Raw genomic sequence first — 19,932 nt, 5'->3', positions numbered from 1 at the left:
AGCACGACGAGGAAGTGAAAGCGACAGCGGCTCCTCCTCACGCCGTGTGCGGCACAGAGCGGCAGACTGGGAGCCACCGTGCCCGCCGACTACTGTCTCACACTACAGCTTCCCCGGGGCCAGGAACCACGCGGTTTGGACTGCTGCTTCTCACTGATACAAGGACGTGTTCGGTGTCGGGAGTGCTGAAGTAACGGTCAACTCATTTTCTTTATGACAAATTCATATTTCGAGCTTTTCAAACTACATCGCAAAACGTACCGGTGTGTTCTGATGTTTCCCAAATCTCAAGAAAGGCTGTTTTATTTTGAAAATAATCACCCGGATGTGATCATTTTCGTTTCCGGGATAACTGTGTGTCGCACTCGTGTTGGTGGTAAGGCTGTTTCCCCGTGCCTGTAAAAGCCACGCGTGAGAAACCGCGTGGTGACGGGGTTGTGTTTTAATGCCGTCCAGCTGATACAAGCCGGACATCCACGCTTTAAAGCCCGCGAACAGGAGCGCCCTCCACTACTTTGATCGTGAGTCACGTTTTTGCAGGAGCCGTTTAGACTTTTGTTTGGTCCGCTACGCTTGAGTCTGTGCCTCTTTCATACGTGGGTGCTTAAAAACACGCGAGTGGCCGTACAGCTGTGCCCACACTCACAGCTCTTGTTTTCTAGCCGTCCCTGCCTGATGAATGTCGCTGTCACAGAGTCGCTTCTGATCACCTGGATGTGCTGAAGAAATCATAGAGATGAGATGAACAGGAGTTCCTTCTGGGATGCTTGAAGATGGTGAAGGAAAGAAACAATAAGAGCCAGGCCACCGTCTGTCCCAGAGCTTTTGTTTGCTGCTGAGTGAAAAATCTGATTTCTGCTGCAAACTGTGTAGAAAATTGTCCAAATAAAGAAATTGGAGAAATGATGCTCCTAACAGAAAGCAATGAATGACACCGGTGTTATTAGTGGCGCAGTGAGGGGCTGAGCGGGCTTGGAAAAACAGTAACATGAAGACTTTGAAGTTCGGTGCAAATGTGATGTATCATAGTTTAATACGAGGCTAGTAAAGGCGCCGTGGGGACATAGTGGTTGTAAGTTGTCACAGGAAGCTGGACACAGTGCTTTTCTGTTGTAAAAGGTGAGTGTAAAATGACGCTGTGGTTACCATGGTTACTAAAGCTGAGGGTGTGTCCTGCAGCAGGCGCGGAGAAGGCATGAAGGGCCACGGCGGCGGGTGGCAGGACGGTCGCCTCAGACAAAGAGTTGAGCAGGTACGTGTCTCTCCTCAGTCACCAGTGCGACCAAGACCAGTACAAAGTAATCAGATTACATGTTACTGAAACCAATGATGTCATCATTTGTGTTGCATGAGTTCTTTGAGCATCTGCTGTGTGTGTGTGTGTGTGTGTGTGAGAGACCCTGGCACTGCTTCACACTGTGTGGCCATCATCGAGCTGTCAAAACTATTGATGTTCCATAAATATAATGCCAGCGAGTGGATTTCATGATGTTTCCTGGTGATTTTCCTTGTGTCCACCACTTTGGTTACATGAATGTTGAACTGTGTTTTCAGTATCTGGGCTCCAGCAGCAGTGAATATGTGGATCTGTCAGCCATGGCCCTGGACCTTCAGAAACTGTACAGGCGAGTCATCTGTCCTGGCTCAAATAAGACACTCGAGCTTGTTCCACAAAGCTGAGATCTGCACGGCTGGTTCCAGTGAAGATATGTGGTGGTGTAAAAGCCCTGCATGTTGACTCTTCTTTGTCTGTGTTAAATCAGCTCTATTTTAATGCTTGAGTGGCTGACATGGTTTTAATGCATCACACTGCAGACCTGCATCTGTGAGGTTGGCTAATATCTGAAATTTATGAGCACATTTTCACAGACACTGATAACAGTGACACATACGGTCACTGGACTTGTCAGTTCGACAAATCTGGTCCTTAGTGGGTCTTAGAGTGGGGTCAGTGCTCATAAGGAGCTTGTTGGAGTTCCTTCAGCAGCAATAAGCTGAAGTAAAGGTGTTCTCCATCATTCTGTCATCATTGTGGATGAAGTTCTGTTCTCTGAGGTTTGCAGGCATGTGTTTGAAATGACCCTGTAACCTGTGTCAGACCGATGGGCAGCAGATCATTGCTGATGTCCTTCCACCTTGCCATTGTGTTAACACACACCTGAGTGCTGCTGTGTTCACACTGATCAGCTCATCAGCACCTGGCTGCTGCTGACCTCCCTCGTCCCTGTCAGAGTGTTACGCCGTGCTTTTTTCCTATTCGCTGCATCGGGCTTCATTTTTGTTAAAAAGAAATATGACATGTGGTTCTTTATTTCATTTTCAGACTTGGTAAAGACCAGATTGTTTTTTGTTTTTATCATGGCCTGAAAACCTTACTACTGAAAGGGGTTGTACCTCCTCTTTCACACCACTGAGCTCACTGAGGAGAGCAGAACAAGGTGTACAAAGACTCTGGAAACTCCGTCTTTGGGTTGAGAAAATCAGTGAAGAAACATCTGATCATTAGTCCATTGTTTATTGTCACAGAAAGCGTGAATCAGTTGTCTTTCCTGTGTCTGGTAGTCCGTTATATTAATTAGCTTCACCACTTTTTAATTACATTCCTTTTACATGCATGAGGTGAAGGACGGCTGGGATAGAATTGAAAATGCACATAAATCTGAGTCCGTGTCGGCCTTAGGTGCTTCCACCGCTTTGGTCCTGGTGACATGAAGTTATTGTGTCTTTAGGATGGACTATGGCAGAAGAAACAAGACGGCGTTCAGGATCCAGGTAGAGAAAGGTAAGAGAGCACGGTCTGTGTGGTTCTGCTGTTTGGACACATCTCGATTGATATTGAACAAGAAGGATGAATGATTCCACTGTAGCAGCAGGCTGGTTAAGGATGATCATGTTGAACCTTTTTAATGAAAAACAGGCAGGATCATTCAGGTTTTCCATCACAGGAAGTCTTGTCGTGCAGCGATATGACAAAAGCCCAGATGACCTCTGCAGCTTGTGTGTGTCTGTTACAGCCTAATGATTGTGCACTCAGTTTGACATGTATGGCTTTTCTAGTGTATGAAGCAGTCATTAAGGATTCTGGGCTGAACGAGCTGGAGAGCAAACACCTGGCTAAGAGAGCCAAGCACACTGGGTGAGGCCCTCTGCTTGTTGTGTCCTCTGCTGTTCTTCTGCTCTTTAAATGTGTAATTGATGTGCTCTAAATCTGTGTTTACAGTGACGAGAGTGGTAGCAGCAGCTCAGAGGAGGCTTCTGACAGTAATGAGAACATTGTAAGCACTAATTAGTGATGTGTGTGTGTGTGTGTGTGGATGCTCAGTCATACAGGTAAGGAAATCCCAAAAAGTTGATTCTTTTCTCTGAACAGAATTTTAACCGACTTTAGCAAGGACTGCCTAAAGCTAGCACATGTGCACGAGCAAACAGCACGACTGATGGCTGCACCTGAGATTCAGATGCAGACAAAGCAGGATTACTCCTAAAAGTCTGCAAATGCAATCTTCATTTAAGGCTTCCCAGCAACAAAAATGCCCCAGAACCAGCTGCTCAGTGAACGGGTGAGACAGATTTGACATGCTAAAATTAAAAGAGATCCGACAGAGATCTTCTCGATGAGAGTAGCAAAAAGTGGAGAAAAACATCCTCGCAAAAGCTGCGAAAACTTTGTTGTGACGCCGAGGCAAAGCAGAGCTGCTGCGGACAAAAGCTTCAACTTGTCCCAGCAATGCAAAGCGCCCAGCATCCAACATCTGCATGGAGGAAAGGAAGGCACTCGCATCCCTTAGTAATGACAACAACAGTATCATGCATCCTGTCAAGCGTAGGTGCACCAACCAGAAAGACTATCATGAGAAATACTTATGAGCCCCTGAAAGAAGACCCAGGAAGTGGATAGACTGAAGCAGTTAGAACAAGACGATGCTGTTGACCGCAAGCTGCACCAAGGCTGAATGGTTTACCAAAGACACATTAACAGGGTGCACCTTTAAGACCGACTGTAACTCTGTCACCTATAACATCTCAAAGTTTCTGGCTTCGATCCTCAACCTGCTGCAGCTCTGAACACCACATCCAGAACACCCTGGATTTTATTGAGATGTCATTATGGAGGCAGAGGAAACAATAGTTCGATGGTCAGTGGTCATGATTTACATGTTAATGATGAAGAAGTTGAGCTCACAGCCTGTTGTTAGTCACCGTGCGAATGTTCAGCTGAGACTGAAGACGTCACCTGATGAGTGACGAAAACATCCAGATGAACAGAATCAACTTCTTGGGGCAGCGTTCGTGTGCGCGTGCGTGCGCGTGCGTGTGTGGTTTAGCACTAATTTGCTAATGACCTTTTTCTCCCTGTCACAGCCCACAAACCAAATGAACAGCTCTCTGTCGTCTCTGTACCGGAAAGGGAACGCTGCTACCAGCAGTCCTCGCAGCACAGCCACTGCTCCGCCTTCGGCTTCAGTGACCCTGGTCTCCAAAGGAGGCTGGTTTATTGATAGAGCTCCCGAGAAGAGCAGCACCATCATCGACCTTTGTGACGACCCGACCAAACAACCAGTAAATGTCTGTAACTAACATGTCTGCACAGATGAACCCTAGTAAGCGTCGTGTGATAATCATTAAGATGTGATGTGGTTGTGCTCTTTGGTGCTTGGAATTGCATCACAGTCAGTATTGCAAGTTGTTTGGCTTCAATAAGAAAAGTGCTGGTTGTGCCTGTCAGCTTTCTCTGCATGATTTCAGTCCCTCACATCACTGTGGAGGAGTTTTGAACCACTCCGCTTCAGTCCATGGCAAATGGACTGATTCTTATGTAGCGCTTTACTCTCCCGGAGTACTCAAAGCGCTCTATACAACACGCCACATTCAAGCACTTCTAAACACAAGTGCAACTAATAAACATTCACACACATTCACACTCCGATGGACGCATCGGAGAGCAATTTGGGGTTAATATTTTGCCCAAAGGTATTTGGCATGCAGACTGGGGAAGCCAGGAATCGAACCACCAACCTTCCAGTCAGTAGCTGATCTGCTCTGCCACAGCCACCCCTGGTCCATGGATGTTTGCAGGCAGCAAACTATCATTTATGCACATTTCTCTTAAGGTCCCGCCACAGCATTTCAATCAGGCTGAGGTCCAGCTCCGACTGGGTTCATCCCCGGCTCCCCAGTCTGGAAGTGTTCTTGGTCCTCACTAGGGCTGCCACAAACGATTATTTTGATAGTCGACTAGTCACCGATTATTTTTGCGATTAGTCGACTAATCAGATCATCATCCATTGGCCGTAAAACTACAGCTTATTGCACCAGCAGCATCTGCTCTCATATAACTATCATTAGCTTACAGCTTTAAGTGTTTAAGGTCTGTGCTAACTAAAAATAAAGACAAGATGATAGTTTATTAAATTTTAATGAAATTTGCAGATTGTTTCAGTGAAGTTTAATAAACTCCTTGCTATCTAAAATATAACAGGACACCGGAGTAAATTCTCCAGCATCTCACACTTCTGATAATCAGCTGTCTGCTTGATGTTTATTCAGCTGTGTAAAAACTATAACTTTAATCTCAGACAAACTGATTTACTCAGGAACAAATAAAATACTAAAAAAAAAAGCCAAACAATAACATTTTAAGTTATTTAAGTGACTCATATATATTTAACCTGAGTAGCGAAAGACGGCGGTGGGTTTGAAAACGATTTGCGGGGAGTCCGGTGTTCTCACGGCGCTAGTGACCTAGCCCCCGGCTAGCTAACGAGCCAGTGGGTAACAGACGTCTCCGAAAACGTCGGAGCGCTTTTGAAAATATGTGGTGTCCTGATAAACTGAGCAGATATTTGAGGTTTACACAGCTACATTCTCGCCTGAAAATATGTTAAACGTTTATTTTGTGACCCAGAAAGAATAATAAGAGTAATATTAAAACTAACTAGCTGCCGCCATTGTTGGAAACTGAACTGGGCCGCGCTATGAATTCTGGGACACAGCTGCTTCTTCTTCGGGGTTTAACGGTAGCTGACATCCTTGTACATGCAGTGCTGCCATCTTCTGTTTCAGTCCGTTATTACACTCTTAAATCCTGCTATTATTCCTGCGTCTTTTGTGATCTTACAAAGCTTCAAACAACGCGTCGACTATTAAATCAGTCGGCGACGATTTTGATAGTCGACGTAATCGTGACTAGTCGACAAATCGTGGCAGCTCTAGTCCTCACTGAATTCTCAGTTGCACCAGTGCATTCACTGAAATGGGAATGTTATATTGAAGTGCTTAAGTATAGAAAAGGTATGTGAATGAGGATCATACTAGAAAGTGCTTTGAGTTCTCAAATGGAGTAAAAAAGTATTACTTGGATACCATTTATCAAGGTGTGGCAGCTCTGCCATTGTACTCTGTGCTGATATGCTGTGTTTGCCGCTCTTTGTTGTCCTCTGCCCAAAGGACGTTGGGCCTGATTTACTCACATTCACGTGGAATTGTTCTTACCCTGCGCAAAAAATTAGTTTGCATGCAAAATCACTGCTGCATGTATGAAAGGTGATTCTGGCCTATTTTGTTCTCACCATCATGTGTGAGTGAATCAGAATTGCACAAGGCCATTAGTTCTAAACAGTCTCATACAGTTCGCGGGCACTAGCTCCAATTTTCCTCTTGAAGGAAACGCGTTTACCTCCAAGTGAAGCGGAGAAAGCAGTGGCCAAGGCAAGAAACGAGGAAAAAATTAATAATAGTGTCTGAGGTCCAAGGACGAAGCAACAGGTCTCCACAGGAGTGAAGACCGTTTGGATATGGAAATGGATAAATACATACATGATATCATAGTGACACTGAGACGGTCACTGTGGCTCAAAAGTGAAGTGTGCAATCAAAGGTGGTGAGAAAATGGGTCACGGACAAGAAGCTGTTGAACGGCACTGCTTCTTTTATAGTGCTTTTGTCTCTACCTGACCACTTTAGACAACATGCCTCCTTCACCTTTTTCTTTCTGTATGGAAGTACATTCATACTCCATCAGAGAGCAATTTGGCACTGGTGTGGAACTTACAGACTGGGAGCAGCCAGAATCACTAACCTTCCTTCGGTTGTTTACATATTTGTCCCACTTGAAGGTTTCAATCACCAAATAAATGTTAATATCAAAGATAACCTGAGTTACACATTTGAAATGTTTGTTTCATCCATTGAGGGAAAGACGTTATCCAGACCTACCTGGCCATGTGTGGGAAAGTAATTGCCCCTAAAACTAACCCTTGGCTGCAAGAACTGCCATCAAGCACTGGCAGTGAGTCTTTTACATCTCTGTGGTGAAGCTTTGCCCCACTTTGACCCAAGTTCAGCCACACTGGAGCACTGTCCATGCCAAAGCATCTCAATCAGATTTAGGCCCGACTTTGTTCGTTGCTTCTTTGAGCCAGTCAGAGGTGCACTTGATGCCGTGTGTTGGGTTATTTTCCTGCTGCGTAACCCGAGTGCTCTTGTCGGGTCATAAACTGATGGCCTGACATTCTCCTTCAAGATTTTCTGGTAGAGAGACAAATCTATGGACTATCCAGGCTTGAAGCAGCACCACTGTGTCTGACTGCTGGTATGAAATGCTGTGTTAGTTTGCTCTCATATGTAACGTGACTCAAGCTTCCAGTCTTTGTGTTGTTTTGGTCAGCAATGGTTTTCACCTTCAGCTCTCCACAGTTTTCTTCCCCTTGTTTCCTGGTTTTCTGGAGTCCCAGCCTTAGAAACGGCTCGGTATCCATCCTTTCCAGACACGGCAGTGTTTTGTCTTCCAGCAGGTTCTTTAGATCATAATGACGTGTTCCTTTTTTTTTAGCTCTTTTAGTTTACTTCATTTTCTCAAATAAAGGACTTGATAAGAAATCACCTAACATGTAGCTGATTTCTTGAGCATGTCTGACAGTAAGCCTGCGTGTGGCGAAGCTGAACTGTGGTTGGACGCAGCGTTTCATGAGGGGGGCAATTACTTCCTCACACAGGCCACGGTAGACTTGGCTAGCTTTTCCCCATTAATAGATGAAGTCCACAGTTGTGTCATATTAACATTTGATGACATGAAACATGTAACTGTGACACATATGCAAAAAGAGACGGTATTGTGATCAGTATTTATGTCCTATGTTCACGTTACATGGCCTCCTCGCCTGTCACAAACAGACTGACGTGTCCATTCTGGAGGGGGACAGGTCTCACAAGAAGTCCAAAAAAAGGAGAAAGACTGCTGAAAGAAGTCCTGAAACCACAGAGACACACACGCTCAACAAGAAAGGTACCGCTTTGTGTAGTTTGTCAGTGCGATCATACAGCTACTGCAGTGCTTCCTGTGCATTAGATGGAGCGATTGTAAAGAGAGGCATCCACAGGCGGGAATAATTTGCTGTGCTGTTCAGAGATGCATTATGGGTAATCGCCGTGCCTCACTGAGCATGCACCTCGTGCAGTGGGTGGGAGCTAAGGTACGTCTCAGACGATATCTGGCTCCACTTTAAAAGGGTTCAGCTCCACCCCCCACAACATTTTCAGCCTTGCAGAAAAACTTGCATGCAAACATTTTTGAGCCCTTATTTCTAATTCTATAAATAAGGCATGTGTTTCACTTCAGTTCCAATACGTCTGTTAGTATAAGACTTCACTGCAGTGGTTGTCAGCGTCTGTTTCTTTGCAGTCATTTTCTCTATGAATGATTCTTTAGCAAAGTCGCCCGAGCTGCACTACCCCACTTTGAAGTTTGAAGATGTTGGAGGAAATGAAGAGACGTTAGTGGTTAGTACCGTCGTCCTTGCTGCCTTGTCTGTAGCTACATTAGCTTCTTTGATTAAAGTGCATTGCTGTAACACAGCACGGCGTAAATGAAGAATGTGTTGACTGCACATGAAATTGTCCAGCTGGTGTTCACTCATTTCTATAAAAAACATTGCTGCAGGAAGTGTGTAAGCTGCTCATACACATGCGACACCCAGAGGTGTACCAGCAGCTGGGAATGGTTCCTCCGAGGGGCTTTCTGCTGCATGGACCACCTGGTTGTGGAAAGACCCTGCTGGCCCAGGCTGTGGCTGGGGTGAGTGCTGGACAATTCATATATAGAGATGCACCTCGGCATCCTTTCAGCCTGGTTTCATCACGTTTTGGCAACAAAGTGCTGCTACTTCTCTAACAGGGTCTGAGTATGGGTGACGTCCATGAAGGTGTTGTGCACTTAAATAAGCTGTGATTGTGTGTTTCAGGAGATGCACCTGCCCATGTTGAAGGTTTCTGCTCCAGAGCTGGTGTCCGGAGTGTCCGGGGAGTCTGAACAGAAGCTCAGGGAGCTGTTTGACCTCGCTGTGGTTAATACTGCTTTTTTTCCACTTTTACTTCCAATCGTTCCAGAAGTGTCTGGCTCGCTCCTGAGCCCGCACCTTATTTTAGCAGCGTGCTGGTGATTGACAGGCAGTCGAACGCAGCTGATCCTCAAAGCCGCAGCAACGCTCTAAGTTTAGATGGTTTGATGGAGCTGCAGGCTCACGGGTGCAGACGTGTTATGGTGTCAGAGAAAGTCCTCTTTGAATGTGGTTAAAAACTTGTATAGAGATCAAGGCGGTGCATGAATAAGCATGAGACCTGTGGCGTGACTGTAACAATGTAAAGCGAATGTAGTTTCTCTTCCTCCCTTGCAGAGTTCAGCTCCGTGTATCCTCTTCATAGATGAGATAGATGCCATCACCCCTAAAAGAGAGGTGGCCTCTAAAGATATGGAGAGGAGGATTGTAGCCCAGCTGCTAACCTGCATGGATGGTATGACATGCAATTCTCTTGTGGAAATACAAGCAGACTCACAAACATAAGCACTTATCAGGCTCGTCGCACCGGAACGCTCGTGTTCATTAACACCACACCTCGGCTTTCGCCAGCGGCGTCACGTTTTTTTGCACTCTGCCTGACAGATCTGAATAGTCTGGCAGTTCCGGCTCAGCTCCTGGTCGTCGGTGCCACCAACAGACCAGACTCCCTGGACCCCGCCCTCCGCAGAGCCGGCCGCTTCGACAGAGAGATCTGCATGGGTATCCCAGATGAAGCGGCACGTCTCAGGTCAGCTACACACAACTAGACGGACAAATTGGTGTTTCAGTTGTGCTTCGTGTCAACATTTCACGTTTACCTTTTGTACTTTCTTGACTGGTAGCCAAAGGCCATCAGGGCGGGAATGGGTGAGAAATTAAAGGAACAGCACCTTCCCTACTCGAGGTTCTCTCTGTTATTGGGAAACACTTGGGTCACTTTGGGTTCCAAGTAAAAGAAAATAGAGGTGACAGAGGCAGTGTCAGGGATCTAACAGTGACGTGAGCACATCACAGGCAGCCTGATCGATATTAGCTAACAACAGAGCAGGAATGTGAAGCAAGGTTTCCTTAATACGCTGCGTATGCTGACCTGTATCGTCCTGAAAAAACAGGGAAGCATACGTGCGACCTCTGTGGAAAGCAGAGCAGAACTGAATCACACCACGAACTCCAGTTCTGTGGCAGAAAGATGAGGTGATACTGAAGGAAGGGGTCGTGATTTGAATAACATGTCCATCACAGATGGCGATGAGATGCTCAGAGGATGCTGAGACCTAAAGCAAAGTGTTGGGCAGGTGGACGATCAGCACCGTGCCCGTTTGTGGAGCAGGGATTGTTGACACTTTTGGGTATTTACCACAGCCGTCTCTCGCTCGGCTCACGAGTACACAGTTTGAACGTGTTTGTTACTCTCCCAGGATCTTGAGGACGTTATGTCGAAAGCTGAAGCTGCCAGAGGACTTTGATTACCAGCAGCTGGCCCGACTCACCCCAGGCTACGTGGGTGCTGACCTCATGGCTTTGTGCCGCGAAGCTGCCATGAGTGCTGTAAACAGGGTGCTGCTGGAAACGAGGGGGCCTCCGCACAGCCAAAGCCAGACATCTGCTAAAGAACCGTTAGCTTTGACAGACGTCACGTCAGAACAACAACAAGCGACCGACGCCAACCCCGTGCCTCAGGAGGAGCCGGGACAGAATCATCAGCAGGTACGAGGAGCTCCGGGACGGTCTCAAACGTTACTCAGCACGATGATCGTTCTTAAATAATGAGGACTACAGACTTGCTGCTTATTTGTTTTTCTTATGAGCTCTTGTCAGTGTTAGTATATGAGATCAGAGTGAGAGATGCCTGCAGGTGCTGTTAAAGCTGTCGTTACTGCTCATGTTTGGATGACTCGGGCTAACAGAACTGCTGTTCTCAGAGCACGAACACAGATCTTTGCATGTTTTACAGAAATACTCACTTAAGAAGTTTGAACTTGACATAGATTAGAGCCAAACTGAGGCGAGCGGCGCACACAGATCTGTATGGCTCATATCACACAGCAGACACACCTTCAGTGTGGCAGGCTGTTAAATATGTTGGTGCTGCTTCAACCACAGCACGTGTATGCGTCGCTGCCCTGTTTTTGTGGAGATGCCACACTCACTCTGTTGTGCTGCATTTGAATGCAAAACGACTCGACGGGATTTCCTGCCTCTGCGTTGCCCTGACGTGTTATGTGCTGCGTCCAGCAGGGGGAGCTGTGGAGCGTGCTGTGCCTGCTGAAGAGCACAGAGACCCTATCAGAGGAGAAGCTGGCTGGCTTGTCCATTCTCATGTCAGATTTCCAGCTCTCTCTGGCTAGTGTGCAGCCCTCAGCTAAGAGGGAAGGATTTGCCACAGTGCCTGATGTCACCTGGGAAGATGTGGGAGCGCTGCAGGATGTCCGAGAGGAGCTCACCATGGCTATACTGGTAAACACATGGATTTCAGAATAAGCCATGACCCTTTTATTTTATTGTCTTTTATTATACTACTGTCCTCTGTTCTCTCACACGTTACCTGTGTTTGAGCTGGTTCAGCCTCACTCGTCTCTGATCAGTGTTAGCACAGATAACACAGCCGTGTGTGCCCTGCAGGCTCCAGTGCGTTCTCCAGAGCAGTTCAGAGCTCTGGGGCTGAGCGCTCCGTCTGGGGTGCTGCTGGCTGGACCTCCAGGATGTGGAAAAACCCTGCTGGCCAAGGTTGTCCCGCCCACCGACACATACACGAGCATCATCTGTTTTCATAGCACAGCATAGTTATGAAAATCTGAGTGATGAATTTTAAACATGTTCAAACCAAATCGATTATCATTTATTTATTTTATATGTAACTTTTTTTTTTTTTTTTTTTTTTTCATTTTTTAAATGCAAAGAAGTTTTGGTTTATTCATTACTTGTGAATCTTATTTGTACAATGTCAGAATATTTTTTTAATTGTCAAAATGTGAAGTAACAACTGCCTGTTTTTTTCTTTAAACCTTTAATAGGCGAAACTCTGGCGAAATTTCTGACAGTGAATCATGAAGGAAATGGAGAACAGAGTAGTAAACAATAGGTGCTTCTACATACAAAAATTGTTTTAATATATGGACAAATATTACACAAGCCTTATCGCAACTTATCTCATCTAAAACCACACAGGTGAAACATATCCATTTTACATCCATTCCAGGTAAAAGGGAGCGCACCGTGAATATACAAATTTATACAAAAATATATGCAAAAAAAAAGGTGGGTGGGGCTTCTGTACTCGCAGTCAAAGCTTGACTGTTTACTCTTTTTTTTTTTTTTTTATATGTATTTTATATGTAACTTTAATATGAAGTAAATCAGGACATTCGGTCTCTTTCTGAGGATGAAGTAGGGTCACTGTCAGTATCAGTCACACGTCTCTGTGGAGACTGGACAAACACACTTAACTTAGCATAAGGCCTATGGCTAACTTGGCTCTGTCATGCTGCTCATTTTCTCAGCGTGCCTCACTGAATGCTTCTATTCTCTTTCCTGGCAGGCCGTAGCCAACGAGTCAGGCCTCAACTTCATCTCTGTCAAAGGACCAGAGCTGCTCAACATGGTAAGTCACTGAGCTGGAGAGCATGCTGCTGTGCTGGCCTCAGCCTGTGCATTGCTGCATTGTTTTGGAGAGTCGTAGCAGAGCCAAGAAACATGCCTCTGAGGGTTTGTCCCGAACCACCAGCCACACATGCCTGCATATTATCTGCATATCTGGATTCTCATTTCTGTTGATTTCTTTATAAGTGTGCTGAATAAAAGTCGACCGTCTGTGTCGACCTCAGAGCTGACTTGTGCTCTGTGTTTGCAGTATGTGGGAGAGAGCGAGCGGGCTGTCAGACAGGTCTTCCAAAGAGGACGCAACTCTGCTCCTTGTGTGATCTTCTTTGACGAGATCGACGCACTGTGTCCACGCCGCTCAGGCCACGAGGTAAGATCATAATGTTAGCATGTCAGGAAAGTGTGATTTCATTTAAACTGTATGTTCCCATTAGACACACAAAGCCCTGTGGAACTCCATGACTTGTGGTTAAGAAGACTCCCCATTTACATATCTGTCAGATGTTATTCAAACCAATGCAGGCCATTTCCTTTCACAGCCAGTGTGTCTCTCTGTAGTAACATACCGTGGTTGACAGTATCAAACGCTGCACCAAGCAGGACAAGCACTTCGTTTTTAATACCTCTGTGGGCTCATCTTCCCTTTTATGTATTTATCTATGAATTTCTGTTATTATTCACATGTGCATGTTGTTGAAATCTCCCAATTCTTTGAATCTTTGGGCTGAAGGAAGGACAGTACTCGGTGTATTTATGCTCAATCAACAATACTTTATTTCCATACAATTCAACACTTAAGAGCATAAGGACCATCATGATGGGGAGACATGCCTGAAGAGGGTCACCGCAAGTCTCAAACTGGTGACGGGCTACTAAGCTTCTTATAGCCGCTAGTGGCCCCCACCTAGTCGTAAAAGCCCAAACATTCACATTCTTTCTCTCATACGGCGCCTAAGTTATGACCTCGGCTCCCTGTCTTTCTGCTCTCTGTAAGGTGGGGGTCTGGAATGTGGTCCATCTCCCCTGTCTTATACACAGAGTCTCCTGCTTACAACCTTCTTTTTATGATTCAACAATAAAGCATGTCAAGAAAACAGTGTAACACATTCCCAGCAGATCAAGGATACAGAGTGATGCACACTTATCTAATGAACTAATAAGTGAATATTAGGGGTGCAACGATACACAACATTCACGGTTCGGTTCGGTTCGATACTTTGGTGTCACGGTTCGATATTTTTTCGATACAAAAAAATGTTCATGCCTTTTTAATTTGTCATTTATTAAAATTATAAATATATATTTTAACTCAAAAGTACAGTTTTTAAATTTAACCCTAACCCTTGTGCGTGTTTTTTATTTTGACAGTGAATGCGCACCTGCGGACCACTTATGTGCAGCCCTGGTTATTTAGCTCATCATATTGCAGCCACAGAAATTCTTTTGTCCATGAAACCATAAAGCTGCACTTTCTTTTTGCCTTATAGTCTGATTTGTCATAACTTCTCCGTTTTGTGGTAAGCTTTTCTTTGGCTGTCACTTCTTCACCCTGACCTGTCTTATTTGGCTCAGCAGAACTGAAATGCTTTTACACACACACACATAAGCTCAGCGATTCTCTGCACGATCAACCTCTCACATGTTTAAGCTGCGGGAGATTTCACTTGTCATGTTTGCATAGTAAGCTAACGATTAATAAGACGATGTCAGAGGAATTGGTGCACAAATTATCATCACTCACAGATCAGTGCTGTCGCTCTCTATACACAGTTCGCACGATTGCAAAGTGAAAGCAAAAAAACAAGCGCAAATTCAAACGCGACTTCAATATGTCACATATTGACAGTGGCTCACCGATGCCAATGACATAATTACCCAGCTACATTTCTGAAAGAATGCAAAAGCATTGACATATGTTTTTCCTACAATAGCCCGACGGGCAGGGCAGAGATCGATTTTGGTAGCCCGACTGAAAAAATCGCTAGCTCCGGGACGTCGGGCTAGCGATATTGCGAGCCCTGTATCTGATTGAGGAATCACTCATCTTTGGAAAAGAGAGTTTATTACAGAGAAATGTCTCTTTCCAAAATAAAAGCTATACTATCCGCTTCTTCTGGGCTATATTCTCAGCAGCATAAGGAGAATCATGTGCTAACAGCTGTCTAAATGACTCGGCTAAAGTTAGTAGCATGCTTGTTGTTTTTGTCTTTGCACTAGGATGATGTCGGCGTAAATGTGCAGTCATATTCGTTGTGTTCCCACTAGTGCTTTCAGGTTAATCTCGTTGAAATGACCTTAACGCCACAACACGGCAAATCTCCGTTAACGAGCTACCGCCGATCGCCCCGTGCATGGGGCTAGACGGCCAACACGTTAACGAGCTAACTGCGCTAACACACTAGTTCCCACCCATGTAATTAAGCATTGCATGGCACATCCAACATACTGTTTTACTTTAGTCCATGACTCGCTTACCTTCAGGGTCATACGTCACATGAAAACCAAAATAATTCCAAACGCCAGATCTGAATGAGGGTGGGGGAGGTCCATGTTGCAAGGAGAGCTTAACTTCTGTCTCGCTAGCTTGCCCTGCGCTCTTCCTTCTGACTATGCTGTCTGTGTTGAGCGCTCAGTGGATCTGCGTTCGACTACTCCGCCTAGGCTGCACTGTCGAGCCTAGGCGGAGTAGTCGAACGCAGATCCACTGAGCGCTCAACACAGACAGCATCGTCAGAAGGAAAGTTGATAAAATAAATTACAAATGTTGTATTGTTCGATACATATGCGTACCGAACCGAAAGCACTGTATCGAACGGTTCAATATCGATACGAATATCGTTGCACCCCTAGTGAATATGTTCTGTTAACTCAAAAGTATAATGAGAACTAGACTACATACACAGCACACCATCTAAACTAAAGGATAATATATGACCTACAGCTGTTATCATAATTCAACTACTTTAACTACATATATAAGATAACATATAATAACAGAATAATCTCACAATGTGCAACATGCCAATGCCAGCACTGAGAGGCAGGAAGAGAAAGGGGGAGAAAATCTAAAAAAACAACCGCCCCCCCACAGCAGGCGTGAACTGTCTTTGTTTGTGTTCAGTCAGGAGCCAGTGTGCGGGTCGTCAACCAGCTGCTTACAGAGATGGACGGCTTGGAGAGTCGACGGCAGGTCTTCATCATGGCTGCCACTAACAGACCAGGTATGGAGACGTATTACCATAACAGCACGCCTCAAGGAGCTGCTTGGCCATGGAAACCCAGGCTGTGAAGCTCCTGGTTCACTGTTTGTGTGTTGATGTTTAAACTAAAGGAGCTCGGCAGAGCGCTGTGCACCGCCGTACGTGTCCACCACTTTGAGTTGCTTCTGTTTTTCAGTATGTTTAAGCAATGCTGTTGCTTCCACTAGATGTCAGCTGAATGTGGAATATCGAGGAGAGAGAAAATCTTACAGTATTACAGTGCCACCTTATTTCATTGAGAATAACCCATTCTTTCACAAAGGCTTGTAAAGGCAGCTGCATGACTGGACTCTACACAATGGGACTGAAAACTACTAAATCCAAAGAGTAACAGGTGTGGCCGAGGACTTTTGCTCATATAGAGTAACTGGAGACTGAAAATGGGTTTTGCTGAGGACATTTACTGATGACAAAGTTAAAGTGTCTGTAGAATTTGGGAAGTTAGATGCATGGAACAGGAAGCGGATTTAGGTTAAAAAGAATACTTTGAGCACATTCTTCTTTAAATGATTTGAAATGGCAGGTTTTTACTGTTACAATGTTCTGTTTTATCACCAGATATCATCGACCCTGCTGTACTGAGACCAGGCCGTCTGGATAAAACCTTGTATGTGGGTCTGCCACCACCAGCAGACCGCCATACCATCCTGCATACAATCACTAAAGTAGGAAATGGACCGTTTCTATTCAGATGAAATGAAAAAGTGTGCATTATATATTGTATACTATCAAATAGAGAACAAAGGGGAAACAAACACATTAAACAGTTATGTTGGTGCACTGATGACTGTATTTTAAAATCTAGCTGACACTGAAAATATCCTGCCACATACTGCTGATTAAGGACATTATAGAAAAGCTGTTGATCAACTTCACTGCTCCATGTTTAGGGGGGGACCAGACCTCAGCTGGAGCAGGATGTCAGCCTTGAAGAGATTGCACGAGATAAGCGCTGCGATGGCTTCAGGTAGGTTTGAGCCGTGGAGCAGCAGTGTGGCTGCAAAGCCTTCTGTTCTAGCTTGCAGTGTTCAAACTGCACTGACACATAAACAGCACTGAAAAGAGTGAAATCTGATCCACACTAAAGGTGTGTGTGTGTTTTGACGTAGTGGAGCTGACCTGACTGCATTGGTGAGGGAGGCGTCTCTTAATGCCCTGAGGACCTACCTGAAGTCCCAGCCTTCCTCGGCTGCATCTCCTGGTAACTGAACTCGTCCTCTGCATGCCTGCACAGTGTTTAGCTCCACAGCTGTAGTCCTCCTGTGGGTCTGCAGGTAGTCACCAAACACATTCCCATGGTTTCACTTTACTTTAGCACGTTACGGTCTAGTTAGTGCATGGACTCAGTTTAATTCAGTTCAGTTTTGTTAATATTACACCAAATCACAGCAACAGTCGCCTCAAAGCGCTTTAATATTGACCCTACAATAACATATACAAGAGAACACTGTATGCAGTATATCAAACTTTCATATTCCAACTCAAATAACAACAATAAGCTGGCCTACGAGGTGCAACCGAGACCTACCTGGGTTTTCACTGAAGATTATTTTTAGTGATTTATAAACGTAAAGAAGAAACAATCATAGCACCTGTATTCCCTCTTCTTTCTATTGATTTCTGTTTCCTCTTTAGTACAGCTAACGATTGTTGTGCTATCAAAAAGTAAAACACGATTCACAGTTGCACTGAAACTAGCTAATTACACTCATGCATGTCCATTCTGTTCGCCTCTACGCTCCACACAGGCCACACACATTCGTCTGGCTCTGCTGCTGACATCAGAGTGAGCAAGCACAACTTTGAGGATGCCTTCGGGAAGGTCCGACCGTCTGTGTCCACAAAGGTAATAAAGCATGGTCACATTTTGGGAATGTATTTTCAATCAGGATCTAGATGGATCCAAATTCTCAGACGTGTCCTGCAAGTACAGTGGTGAAAAAAGGTTAACATACCATGATATATGTTTTTTAAGTGATTAGGTCTTAGAGTCAATACATATCAACAACACCATGTGGCCTGTGATTTTTATTTATATGAAATTTGCCTGTATGTAGGTACGTACTGTGTAGTATCGTGATATTTTGTATCGATACAGGGACAGCAGAAATCGATATTTTGTTACAAAAAAAGTTTTTGTGCTCTGACTTCAGAGCATGTTGATCCTTTTCTGAGCAACAATCCTGACATTCCTTCACTGTCCAAATGTGTTTAACTTTAAGACATGTTTTATTTTAATTAAGTTTAAAACTTTTTTATTTAATGTAAAATTATATTTTGTTTTAATTTACTTTCAAATTCTTCAGGGGCTGCATAGTTTTCATAAATTGCATAGTTCAGAATAGCTATAATTGTACCAGATGGTTGCATTCAGTTAAGTTGGACTAGACTGTAATACAAACCGTTCAGTTTGTCAACAATAAAACTGACTGAGATGAGAGAAAGACTGAGTGTGAGACTTTGATATTAGATAAAATGAATATTGATAAAGTTTACCTTTATGTACAGAATCTGAATATCGCAAAATATTTAAAAAAATTGCAATAATATCGTATCGTGCGTTAAGTATTGTGATAATATCGTATCATGGGATGTATGGTGATTCCCACCTCTAGTATATATATAGATAGATAGAAATAAAATGTGTGTGTAAAAAAAGCAGGTCAGGGAGAGGCAGCTGCCAGTCTTATCACACCTCATAGTTGACTGCCAGCGCTCCTCTCTCTCCCCATAACTCATGCTGCCAGAGTCCATTACTCTGGCAGCATTCCACATGCTGCTGATAAGAAGTGTTTGTCACAGCAGACTGAACTGGCCTCAGTCACAGTCCCGCAACCTACCTGAACCGGTCTGACTCGTCACGCTAAACACTGCATGCCAAAAAACTGCAGTACTAACCTACAAACCGAATGTCAATGTGATCATTACTCAGGTAACTGTTTAAAATAAGTGTGGACTGAGTGAGTGACAGAGAAACGGAGACGAGCTGTTCAACTTTTGTTTCTGTGTGAAAACCACAAACGTGCACTGACTGTGTGTGTGTGTTCCTTGTGTAGGACCAGAGGATATATGAGCAGCTGAGAGAGTCCCTCAGATGACTGCCAGACCAAGAAAACATCAGCCCCACTCACAAGTGATTGAATAATATTGTAGTGTATATACAGGTATAATACTTTTCTATTAAAGTTTGACAGACGCGACTTGCACGTGTTCTTTCAGCTGGAGCACACCGACTCTACGAGCCGCTGCTTTGTCTTTGAAAAACGAGCTGAGAGGCTTAAAAATGCAACAGCGTGGGTGCCGACTAAACGCAGCAGCACAGCTCTGATTACTACAAGGCAGAGGAGTACTTACTACTGCATCGCTATAAATTATATTGTAGAAAAAGGTGGGGGGGGGTTGCAAATGAATTTAACAGGGAAGCCTTTAAACATTCTGTATTCAACATAAAACTGTAAAACGTGTCAGGTTAATGCTGAACGTGCCAGCCCAGGACACCCACACTAAGGGGTTCTTCAACTCAAAAGGTTAATACATTCATTTTGAATTACACCGAGCACCAGATTCACATGGAAGACGATGTCAGAAGGTCGCTGCTGAGGAGGCTGGCTCGTCTGAGTGCTTTATCAAAGCATGCTGATGAAGGCTGCAAAGGAAGTGCAGCAAGAGGTGCTCAAGCAACAGCGCTGACTGAAGGGAAAGTGTCAGCTCAGGAATTTGTATTGGGACTGCTGTCA

The 19,932-nt window shown here is 44.7% G+C and overlaps 1 protein-coding gene across 9 annotated transcripts; it reads left to right on the top strand.

Moving 5' to 3' along the window:
- Positions 1 to 130: 130 nt before the first annotated feature.
- Positions 131 to 19,395, top strand: nvl (nuclear VCP like). 9 transcript variants are annotated; one of them, XM_085442140.1, is made up of 24 exons: positions 131 to 190; positions 1,180 to 1,252; positions 1,555 to 1,625; positions 2,730 to 2,782; positions 3,058 to 3,136; positions 3,221 to 3,275; positions 4,363 to 4,566; positions 8,173 to 8,284; positions 8,708 to 8,778; positions 8,939 to 9,073; positions 9,240 to 9,341; positions 9,672 to 9,789; positions 9,939 to 10,083; positions 10,754 to 11,042; positions 11,571 to 11,792; positions 11,958 to 12,062; positions 12,874 to 12,936; positions 13,186 to 13,305; positions 16,057 to 16,156; positions 16,754 to 16,860; positions 17,086 to 17,162; positions 17,305 to 17,396; positions 17,944 to 18,041; positions 19,252 to 19,395. In XM_085442140.1, the coding sequence occupies exons 2-24, from the start codon at positions 1,196 to 1,198 to the stop codon at positions 19,291 to 19,293; spliced, it is 2,517 nt and encodes an 838-aa protein (XP_085298266.1). In that variant the 5' UTR covers positions 131 to 190; positions 1,180 to 1,195; the 3' UTR covers positions 19,294 to 19,395. The 9 variants fall into 9 exon arrangements, with proteins under 9 accessions (XP_085298266.1, XP_085298265.1, XP_085298272.1 ...); XM_085442139.1 differs by lacking the exon at positions 131 to 190 and adding an exon at positions 274 to 521 and having other exon boundaries at positions 1,183 to 1,252; XM_085442146.1 differs by lacking the exon at positions 131 to 190 and adding an exon at positions 274 to 521 and having other exon boundaries at positions 4,363 to 4,560; positions 11,574 to 11,792.
- Positions 19,396 to 19,932: the final 537 nt, after the last annotated feature.

This window comes from Copadichromis virginalis, linkage group LG19 (assembly GCF_057382275.1).
Source record: "Copadichromis virginalis isolate Kocher_CV1m ecotype Utaka linkage group LG19, C_Virginalis_male_GT1.1, whole genome shotgun sequence".
Classification (NCBI taxonomy): domain Eukaryota; kingdom Metazoa; phylum Chordata; class Actinopteri; order Cichliformes; family Cichlidae; genus Copadichromis; species Copadichromis virginalis.
The sequence above is the reverse complement of the archived record's forward strand: the minus strand, read 5'-3'. Positions and strand labels throughout refer to the sequence as shown.

What these genes read in the sequence shown, in the direction of transcription:
- nvl (XM_085442145.1), top strand. Translation starts at nt 1,196, where the DNA reads ATGAAGGGCCACGGCGGCGGGTGGCAGGACGGTCGCCTCAGACAAAGA. An exon ending in TGGCCCAGGCTGTGGCTGGG is followed by an intron (nt 9,074 to 9,239) that starts GTGAGTGCTGGA and finishes TGTGTGTTTCAG; the next exon opens with GAGATGCACCTGCCCATGTT. An exon ending in GATGAAGCGGCACGTCTCAG is followed by an intron (nt 10,084 to 10,753) that starts GTCAGCTACACA and finishes TTACTCTCCCAG; the next exon opens with GATCTTGAGGACGTTATGTC.